The sequence below is a fragment of the Elephantulus edwardii genome, unplaced genomic scaffold (genome assembly GCF_000299155.1).
Source record: "Elephantulus edwardii isolate Elephantulus edwardi_28Jun2011 unplaced genomic scaffold, EleEdw1.0 scaffold00193, whole genome shotgun sequence".
Classification (NCBI taxonomy): domain Eukaryota; kingdom Metazoa; phylum Chordata; class Mammalia; order Macroscelidea; family Macroscelididae; genus Elephantulus; species Elephantulus edwardii.
This window is the reverse complement of record NW_006399943.1, coordinates 2,457,648-2,468,520: the sequence shown is the minus strand read 5'-3', so window position 1 is coordinate 2,468,520 and position 10,873 is coordinate 2,457,648. Positions and strand designations below refer to the sequence as shown.

At 49.7% G+C, this 10,873-nt stretch overlaps 2 protein-coding genes across 2 annotated transcripts in view; one reads left to right on the top strand and one right to left on the bottom strand.

Moving 5' to 3' along the window:
• Positions 1 to 5,532: 5,532 nt before the first annotated feature.
• Positions 5,533 to 6,681, bottom strand: FAM217B (family with sequence similarity 217, member B). Its single transcript, XM_006896927.1, has one exon. It carries the CDS (start codon positions 6,679 to 6,681, stop codon positions 5,533 to 5,535), a length of 1,149 nt encoding a protein of 382 aa, XP_006896989.1.
• A 2,641-nt stretch (positions 6,682 to 9,322) lies between these two features.
• The window catches only part of PPP1R3D (protein phosphatase 1, regulatory subunit 3D), a 2,808-nt gene continuing 1,257 nt past the window's right edge, over positions 9,323 to 10,873 (top strand). The window contains exons 1-2 of the mRNA XM_006896926.1: positions 9,323 to 9,329; positions 10,717 to 10,841. Of these exons, the coding sequence (XP_006896988.1) occupies positions 9,323 to 9,329; positions 10,717 to 10,841 (132 nt within the window). The remainder of the gene's footprint in view (positions 9,330 to 10,716; positions 10,842 to 10,873) is intronic.

Below are 10,873 nucleotides of genomic sequence, written 5' to 3'. Positions count from 1 at the left end.
TCAGTTTTCCAATAATGCCTGAGAGGCCTCGGGGCTGCAGTCGGTGGGAACTGCGTGCCCTCTGGTGCTTTGAACCCACCAGCCACTCACTCTATGAGAGAATTCTGAGTCTAGAGGGTTTGGTAGTTTGTCTTCAACTTTATTAAAATGTCTTCCGCTGATTCTGGAATGGCATTCAACCCAGGATACTATATTCATAGCATTTTTATTCTTTATTTCTCCCTTGTTAATATTTTCATGTCTTAAACAGAAGATTACTGAGGACAGGATTTTCTGGTAGTATTATAAGATACAGGCTCTGACTTGTGTGTGTGTGTGTGTGTGTGTGTGTGTGTGTGTACGTGTGTGTGTGTACGCGTGTGTGTGTGCACATGCATGACTAAGTGGTTTCTGGTACTTTGTTGAGAGCATCATTCTGAGTAGGAAATACAGAATTTCAGGACACGGGCATTTGCAATCCATTAAGGAAAATCCCCCCACAGCCTCGCCCCACAGAAGAGATGTGTGTTTCACTGTCTAGTAGCCCAATGGGAAGGAGGTTCACTGTTAACCCCGTGGTGCGTGGTTCAAATTGACCAGCAGCTCAGAGGGGGAATGAGGGGCGGGCTCCTGCCACTGGATTTCCTGCCTCTACAAACCTACTGGAGGTAACCATGGAGCGGTTCCCACTCTACAACGCCTACCATCAACGGCTTTTCTCATCTTTTCTTCTTTTTGGTCCCAGAAGATGAAAATTCAAATTATAAAACAAATATCTGTAGATGGTCGTGTGAAAAGTGAGTATGATTTATAAACCTTCAAACTAAAAAAAAAATTCTTTTCAAAAAAACCACAAAACTAGAACCTCAAGAAATTTGAAAACAGTAAAAGACAAAGACAGAGCTATTTGCTAAGAGTTCATCGCCACCTTGTGGGTAACTGTTTAAAAACAACAGCTCAGGAAAACTTGCAGTGGACTTGGGTCTGACTCACAGCCAGGAACCTCCTGCAGATTCTCAGAGACTGTAATCAGGAGCTGGCCCATTTTCCCAAGTTGCAGCTGGTGGATTCAAACTGCCCCCTCCTGGGTTGACAGTGCAACTCAATACCTAGGAAGCCACCAGAGCTCCCCAAAAACCAACATCCTGAGGGGCTGGAGCTGACGCTTGTGATGAATTGGAACCCGATGCCTGGGCCTCACCGGGGGATGTGCATAAACTTCATTCTCCAGTCCTGAAAAACAAAACAACCCACCCAACCAACATCCCAAAATACTTTCTATAGTAATTACCTAAAACCTCCAGCATAGTTAATTTTGAACCAAAAAAAAGTTTTTAAGGTCTGACTCTTAAGACTTGATGACTCAAATGAATGTCCACTGACGAGAATGTCTGCACAGCTGCTTAGAGCTGAAATCTGGAATCAACCTGTCTCCAAACCAGGCGGCTTCCTTAGAAGACAGGACTGACTCCTGGATCCAAAGGGAAGGAGATGCTGTCATCACATGTCATCTTCCTTTTGTGCTTTTAAATCTCCACCTGGCTCTTGAAGCTGCTTCCCTCCAACACCAGAACAAACATGGAATCTCCACCAGTGTTTCTCAAGTACTCCAGGATACTCCCAGACACCATTGGAATACCCCCAGGATACTTCCATGAGACTGTCAGGGTCCCCCCAAGATACCCTCAGGGTATCCCCAGGATGCCTCCATGACACTGTCACAGTCCACCACCACCCCCCCCGGACACCCTCTGAATACCCCCAGAATATTCACAGGATGTGATAAAGGACTTTAGTGATGACACTCTTCATAGGAGAGTTAGGGGAAGATTTGCTCTTTAGCATGCCACTGACTTAACCAAGAAAAAAAAATCCAGAAACAAAAATCGGACAAAGATGCATTAAAAGCAAACCAAAACCATTCCAGAGAAACCCAGGAGTATTTATTTGTTTCGTTGATCACAGGGCGGTAAAAACACAAGGCCACCAAGATTTTTGTGTCTGCTTTATTATATGCAAATCCAGACAGACAGTAAGAATAGCTTCAAACACCAAACATGCTGCACACCTCCCGGCCATCTGAATGGTCCACAGTACATAAAGAGTGAACACTGCTTTCTCTGTGACCTTCCGGACAGTCCCACTGGAGTTCTGTAATCTTGTGTAATCAGTGCGTGGTCATACAGGAAAGAGGAAACAGGTATTGTCTTAACAGCAGGCCTCCGAGTGTCTTTCTGCAGACTTTCTAAGCCCATAACCCATCTCTTCTGTTTTGCAATTACAGAGCAAGGGTAACCTCACCCCAAACTCAAGTTAGTTACGGACCTTCAGCGTGTTTAACCACAAAGCTTGGGGAACAGCCCGACCCGGCAAGCCGTCAGCACTGATCCTGAAGGAGCTCACAGCTTGCATTTCATCACAACTTACCCAGGGACTGATTCGAAGCCGGAAGAACTGAATTATTTTAACATTTTATAAACTCACACTTCCCACCCCCACCCTCTTGGTTTGCTTTCACTCATTTAACACAATGTGTATGTAAACGACTCCCTGAAAATGAGGCACTTCTTGTAGAAAGACAATGACTCACATTTTTAGACTGTCTGGACACTCAGAGGCTTGGTCTCAGCTGAAGAGCTGAGCTCACGAGTCAACTCCCTGTTGTCCACCAGGAAAACGAAGTCTCATCTACAGCATATGGCACGTTAAGAAGTGATCGACGTGTATCGGAAATCAGACAATCATTGTGCTTATGTAAATTCTGTAATAAAACTGAACCCTCCTGATGAGGAGCTCTGAACTCATTGCGATGCCAGTAGTGACCACAGAGGATCCACCTGAGGCAAAGAGTAGCCCAGGCCAGTCTCTTGGTCTGACTTTTAAAACTGACTGCACACGTGGTCATTGGGCCATTTTCCCATCCTGGCCAACGTCACAGCCAACATGAGTTCAATGGGGAGGAACACACTTGGAGGACATTTGCAGCACTGTCTGGAACATTCTGTTGTGATGGTCTTCAGCTCGAAGCTTCAAGGGAAAAGAATTCTCTCCTCACTCACTAGGGACCACCAAGACCACAGGGCCCATCCAGGGAAGGCAGCAGCTCAAGTGTCACTATATCCATCATGCATGTAGCAGCATGCACAGAGGGACAGCAGCCAGAACATGGCCCAAGGCTGCACAGCGAGCTGACACAGGAAAGGTGGTCAGGAAGGGTAGACATGCGCAGGGGGCTCGCTCAGCCCTCGCCAGGAAAAGGCAAGGTAAGAGCAGCCCACCGTTTCCCAGGTCTGTCTACTGAGCACAAAGTTCCGGGGCTTTTAGGGACTAGGACAATGACACCTTCTAGACGTGTGTCTTCTGTTTACATAAAAAAGTGTGAGGTCTTAGTGGACAAGCAAGCTTTCTGAGAAGGCATGTGACGAATAGAGAGGGTAAGAAGAAATCTGTAAAGATCTGGATATAAAGCCCTGGGAGGCAAGGAGACGAGGAAGTCTCCTCCGGCACTCCCTATGATTGTATTCACATTTCCGAAGGGACCTTGCTATCCACCCCTTACACTGTTTCAGTTCCACAGAGTCTTCTCCTGTCACACCATGGGCGTGTAAAGTGACTTGGTGACATCACTCACAGTATGGAAAGTTTATAAAATATTGTACACTTTAAAATTAAAAAAATTGTCAATTAACTAAAATGGCTTTTTAGAAGCGACTAGAAGCATGTGTACAAAAAAGGGGGGAATGATGGTTTGAAGAGGTAACATTAAAAACATTCCATGAAAATCTCCAGTCTATCAAGCAGCAGCAGGCCCCGTCTTTGAGGGGATTCACACTGTCAAGGCACAACTGAGGGGGAAGGAGAAGAACAAAAGCAAAACCTGACTGCCACCGAGTCGCCGCCCCTCCCGGGGACCCTCCACGGCTTTCCCGAGGCAGCGGATCATGCTGTGAGATCCCACAGAACTTTGACAGAGCAGCTGGCAGTTTTGATCTGCTGACATTCTAATTAGGAGTACAACAGGCACTGCACCTCAGAGCTCCTTGGAAGGGCGATGAACAGAGGTCAAGCAAGCATCCAGGCGAGCAGGGACACCCTAGGATCAAATAACGTTGATACACCGTAGTTGTGAAGGCCCTCAAGCCTGAACTGACTCCCAGCGGGCCCTCCAGGGGTCTTCATGGGCTGTAAATTGCCTGGAGACTGCCCACCTTTCCTCCGCAGACCAGCTGGTAGATCTGAATTGTCTGCTTTGGGATGGTAACGCAACTGCTTTACCTACAGGCCACCAGAGCACCCTGTGCATTAATGTTATTCACAATCCTCCCTCCTCTTGGAAATGATTTCTAAAGTTTTCCTTCCAGTCCCCATAGAACAAGGAGTCATTACTTCCTGCTCTTGAAAACAATACCGATCATTATTTTTAACCTATGGTATCAGGAACCAAGTCCCAGATCTGGAACTTTAGAACTGTCACATTCAAAGTGGTTTTGTGTGCTTTTATCCTAGTAGACATAAGCCCTTTGTGGACAAATTCTGAAAAGTGGTTTTCCTGTGGCTCCTCTTTGGAGAAACCTTATCTTCTAGAAAGTCTAATGTGCTACGTGTCTTCCTCTGGTCCCCGCCCAGCAGCAATCCTCACACTTGAACCTACTAACTTGTCAAACAGAAAAACATCTGTGTATTACTTCACCATCAGGTTAGATGAAAAAGGAGGGATGTCACCCACCACCTTCAGGTGTCAAATGTCTTAAGAACAAAACCACCAGGTGGGATTAAGATAGAAAGTGCTGGTGTCCTTTGTTTCGAAATGGCAAGCAGCTGAGTGGTGAAGGACTTCACTGCAGTATTAAAAACTCCCCTGCAACCAAAGTGCGGACGTTCCACTTAGGGTAAAATGAGCAGGAGCTGTGCTTGAACAGCACGCATGGTAGCGGGAGAGGGTGGCCAACAATCAATGTTATTCCAAGTATCAGAGGTGTTCTACGCCACAGAAAACGGCTTGGACTATTCTATGTACTTGGGTGTCATGGAGAATGGGGAAGTGAAGCACCACTAACTTGGACCTACAGAGTCCGGCTGCTGTCTGCAGCTGGAGTAGACTCCTGGCGTGGAGTCCTTGTTCTCCTGTCTACAACACCCAGACAAACATCCAAACCCACTACTATCCAGCTGAATCCAGCTCCGTGTTTCCAGGGCTGTAAACCTTTGCAGGGGAAAACTGCCCAGCTTTCTTCTGCATAGCTGCTGGTGGATTTGAACCTCTCACCTTTCATTAGACACCCTCCATCATCACTACACCAGGACTCCTTTTGACGGCACCTCCTCTGTTGAATGTTTCCCGCGTCTCCCACTGGCTGAGGGGTGTTACTACAGAGAAAGGCTTATTGAAAGACACCTCTCTGCAGAGCACCCAGCTAGGGGCCAGGGAGGGAGAACACAAAGCACTCGTCAACCTGTCAACATCACAAACTTTCTTGACGTTCATAGCACTGTAACTAGTGGAGCTGGAATGCTCCGGAATCGCTGGGTCTCTGCAATGCTCCGTTTTGGATGCTATTTCAATTTGTAGGTGTTTCTCTTGAGGCCATTGGTTTTGGGTTTCTTCTCACTGGACAGGCTGGCCTGGCTGCCATTGCTTATGTTTCCCTTTTTCTTGAGATTCGTGTGTGCTTGGGTTCTAGGGGCTTTACAGGGGTCCACGGAGTCGAGGATCACAGCTGGGGGCCGGGGGACACGCAGGTTCCCGTTGGCGTGAATCCTGGGCCCACTGTCACTGCAGGTCAAGTCCAGGCGTTGCAGCTTGGCACCCTTACTGGCCTTCTTCTTCTTCTCCTCTGTCCTCACCTCCAGGCCCTGCTTCTTTGAGGGCCCCCTACTGCCCCCCAGCCCCTCCACAGGTCTTGGGGAGGTCTGAAATGCGATGTAGGATGGGTGTGAGTCCTCAGGACGCAAGTCTGTCTTTCTTGAAGGGCCTGGCTTGGAAGCCCCTTCCTGGTAAGGTAGTGGCTTGGGCAGAGCGGCAGCAACGAGCTTACTCCTCCCAGGGCTTCTCAGAGTCCAGGAGGCTCCCAGGCCCGGGGGTGGCCTCGCTTTGGCCCCCTTGACCCGCTCCGTGTGCACAGTTTGGATCTGCAGCCATTCGAGTTGGAGCAGCCGGTCGATGTAGCTCCCCAGGGCCCCCCCAGCCCTCGGCACAGCGTCCGGCCTGCCCTCCGAGTTCAGGAGCACGGCCATCTCCTGCAGGTCCCAGGAGTTAAAGGGCGGCGGGAGGAAGTCAGGGTAACAGTAGTTGGGCTTGGCGTGGCCTTGGTCCAGGGAAGGATGAAAGTAAGCAGGGCTGATCTCCTCAGCCCGGAGGCGCAAGTCGGGGGGCGTCAGCGGGGAAGGGGGGATGGGAATCCTCTCGGAGTCAGAGAGGTCACTGGCACTGTCCTCATCACTGTCCTCTTTCAGGATCCTCAGGGACTGAAAGTCCAGAAACAGCCTGCTGGCCGAGGCTCCCTGACATCCGGGCCCAGGGCTCTGCTGCGGCTTCCCCTCTGGGCCTGAGCCTTCCTGAGAATCGTCCTCTGCCTGTTCGGGGGTGTCCACCCGGACGGTCGGCAGCTGGGAAGGAGGGCGAGGGCCTGGGGGCTTGGTCTGCCTTTTTCCTGAAGAATCCTTTAGACGCTGCGCTTTACTCCAACACGGCTCAGCATTCATGTTGCTATGAAAAAAATAATACCATGATCAGGAAATGCCAAAAAACAAAAAAATCCCTACCCAAAAAAGCTCACTTACTGCCCTTCAGAGGACACTTGCCACCCTCCCCGGTGGCTCTGAACCACCCACCTTTCAGGGTGCTCTGGGGGCAAAGGGGGTAAGTAATCCAAAGGTAGGTGGCTTGAATCCACAACTTCTCAGTGGGAGAAAGATGGGCAATCTCTGCCCATGTGACTCACAGCCTCTGACAACCCTCTGGAGGGTCAGCTACGGGTCAGTTCCAACTTGATGGCTCATAACAACCACAAATATAGTAACATAATGTTTATTGCACATACTGTGTTACACCTGTGTACACATGTTGGAATGGCTTAGGTCTTAGCTGCTAAGAGAAAGAGGGGTGGTGTACACTAACCAGTGACCCCAGGGAGAAGGCCGTGGCTGTCTGCGTCCGTAACAGTTACAGACCTCACATCCCCTGGGACAACTGTGCTGTGACCTGAAGAGTCTCTAGGAGTTAAAATGCACTCAGTGGCAACAAGTTTGTTGCTTATTTTTATACTACATTGGCCCAAGATGAATCTGTGGATTCAAATATAAACATTGAAGACAACTATTCACACTGCTCAAAATTTTAAGGCAATTACACAGGCTTTAAAAGGACAGTAGTTTGGAGAAAGTACATCAGAGAACTTTCAATCTGCTCTTAGTGAACTCGTGTGCTGTCGCACTGACCCTGAGTGGGTGAGCCTACGGGACAGAGGGCAGTCTGCACGGCTCTGACCTTCAGGGAAGCAAACGGCCTCATCTCTGCCCCACAGAACTCCCGGTCAGCTCCTGCCAGACAGCATTTGATTAGCGGCCAAGAGATTTAGCCATCACACCAGTCAGGACCTTAGCTCCCAACGACGAGAAGTGTTTAACAACATTACAAAGAAAAGCCAACAGGTGTCTTCTAGGTGATCATTTTAAATTACATGTAAATGAGATGTAAGGAGAAAGCTTAATCACTGACTGGTGATTATAGAATTTAATCACTATTCTGAGCTGCTAACGTCTTAAGGTATAAAATGGCAGCATAGAGAGCTTTAACCCCAAGCTTACTACCTTGCTTTCAAATAGGAAATACATCCCGGAAAAGTGGGGTTTAAAACGGTGGCCATGAAACCATATGGTGCCTTACAACAGTATGATGGAAGAGCAAAACTAATGCTACCTTGTGAATGGAAAGCGAATGGATTAAAGATGACGGTGTGTGTTAGAGTACTCATTAATTGCATTTACCTGCCACTCACAAAGGAACATTCATCCTGTTTTTCCATTGCTGTTGCGTGGGGCTCTCTCTGGTAGCCTAGTGGTAAGGAGTGGTGATGCTAACCAAGGCAGGTAGTTCAAATCCACCAGCTGCTCCTGGGAGAAAGATGGGCAACCTCCTCCCACGTGACTGACCGCCTCTGAAGACCTGCTGGAGGGTTAGCTATGAGTTGGTTCCAACTCAACAGCATAAGACAACAACAACATCCGGCTACAACAAGGAGTCTTGGTGGCACAGTGACTAAGCACTTAAATGGGAACGGAAAGATTGGCATTCAAACCCATCTCCTATCCCACGGGAGATTAGGTGGCATTTGTTCCTGTGCAGCCTGGCGAACCCTCTGGAGCAGCTTTACCCTGCAGCGTCACCATGGGAGCCCCAGTGGTATAGAGTGCTCTCTATAATGGGCTCCTAAGCCCAAGGTGGATGGTTCTAGTCCATCAGGCACAGACAGTGTAGGAGAAAGATGGGCCATCTCATTCTAGAACAGTCTACAGCCTCAGAAAGCCAACAGAGGCTCACCAGGAGTCGGCATAACTTGAAGGCAAGGGGTTTATTTTAGTGTGCGTGATTAGCTAGCAACCAACTCTTTGTGGACCAACCTTCCCATCAGAGCTGTTAAACTGTGGCAACGCTGGCCAGCATGCGTCCATAAAAGGTTAATGATTATCAGCACCCCAGTTATAAAAGGAACGGTCATAAAAGCAGCTCAGTCTAGGTCGGCTACCATGGTTGGAAGTATGACCACTCACCATAAAACCATCTGCCCTGCTCATACTCGCTTGCCATAGAAACAAGGAGTCACTGTTTACCTGCAGGCCTGTGTTTTCCACTGGTGATACACTCGGATGGGGTCTGGAGAATGGCACGAGCTTGTCTTTACAAGATAATGCAATTATATGACATTAAAAAACAAAACCAGGAACACAAATAACAAAAGACCACTTTACCTGCTGGTCTGAGGGGACTCGTTCACCCTACTCCCTTTCTTGAAATAAACACGGGGCGGGCCATCATCTAGGGCTGGATGGACTAGCTGAAAGACAGACGTGACAGTGAGTAGTGGGAGGCATGTCTGCAGCCCAACAAACCAAAAAGCAGAAGAAATGCAGGCAAGCTTCCCCTCCAAGCTTACACCACCTCTTCTCTGGTGCTCGGAAGATTCTTGCTCAAGCGGCAGGAGAATGAGGACAGCTGGGGAAGTGGTTTCTTTGCTCGGCTTATGTTTGGAAGGATTCCTCACGGCTGGGAGCGGAAGGTCTGAACACCAGCATCAAGTCAGGTTTTCACTTGACTTTTAACATCTGCAGAGTAGAGTGTGGAAACATGTCGGGTGTGGGGGTCACAGCCTTATGCTTATAATCTAGCTTATTCAGGTGACTCGTTATTTTTTTTACAAGATCGCAACAATAAATGCCACAAATGGGTTCTCTTTCCCCCTTACCCATCCATACATCTGGTCTAAATGTTCGTTACCTGTTAGTGGATTCGGACTCCTTGAAACCATACGTGTGCAGAGGAGATTTACCCCACAGGGTTCAAAGGGCACAACTGTTCAAAACCAGAATGCCAGGCCCTACCTCCGAGAAGTTAGTAGCCCAGCACTTAACTGTCTGCATCACTACTCTGCAAATATTACCCTGAAGGCCAGCATGAAGTTAATTAGCTCTCAGCCACAGCCACAGGCCCAGTTCTTTCACTCCGTTGATGAGTCTGAAGAGCTGAGGGCTCTGTGGGGCTCCTCCCCACCCTTCCGTTCACACCCCCGTCCTGAGAGGCACACGCATCCCAAGCTCTGCTCTGACAGCCTGTCAGCACAAGTCACAGAAAGCTGGGACTCCCTCTCTGTCTGAGGGGTCTCTGCACAGTCCTGACCTGGAGTAGAGACCACCCAGGCCTGTAATCCCTGGCTCTGTAACACAGAACGCAGCCAGGGATTGAGATTTTCATCTCGTTCCTGCATAAGGTTCTCCCCTACAAGCATGCAAGCAGATGACGTGTTATGCTAATAAAAAACCTACTTCTGGGCTTTCGGTTAACACATGATGCAGGGTTGCTTTTAGAAACAGGAAGTATTTTTCCACCAATCCCTCGCAGACTGAGGTCTGGCCTCCTTTTTGCTTCGTCCCTCCCATTGGTAGGTTAGAAGCCAGACCCCACCCCGCCCCCCAGGCTTCTGCTTCTTGCATCTGATCTCACCTGCTGAGCTTTGGTGTGTACGGTGTGTTGTACACACACGTCAGTAAGGAGGAAAGGAGGATTGCCTGGGGGTCCTAAGGCTGCAGGAGGCCAGCTCCCAGTCTCCCTGGTGGCTCGACTGCGTGGGACAGAGCCACAAGCCCACAGACTGGCCATGAAAACATGCCCAAACAGGAGCCTGCTCCAGGCTGCTGCACATTTGACACCAGGCATAAATCATGCTCCTGCATCTTCCTCTCTGGCTCTGTGCCGACAGCAACACAGCGCCTCCCCCTCCCCAACTCAAGAGAACTGGCTACCCATCCTGGCGGCAGCAAAGCATTGTGGGTGGCCCACGGACATGACGCTTCTTTAGGCTGCCAGCCTCTCTCGGGGCGGGCCAGGGTCCAGGTTGCAGCCTGCATGTCCAAGGAGCTCACTAGCCTAGATACATAATATTACCCCATTGCCAAGACACTGGAAAGGACGCTTTCAGGTCCACATCCGCCCTCCTACACCCTCCCCCCATCCCCGAACCCCAGGAGCAGCGGCGGGCGTCCAGCCCCCGCAGACGCACAAACAGGGTTCAGACCTGCCTCGCCAGCGCCAAGGGCACGCGCCGCGCCGCCCGCCTCGGTCCTGCGGCCCCGGCTGGAGCCGGCCTGTGGCGAGGCGCGCGGGGCTCCCCGGCTGCGCTCA

What these genes read in the sequence shown, in the direction of transcription:
- FAM217B (XM_006896927.1), bottom strand. Translation starts at nt 6,681, where the DNA reads ATGAATGCTGAGCCGTGTTGGAGTAAAGCGCAGCGTCTAAAGGATTCT.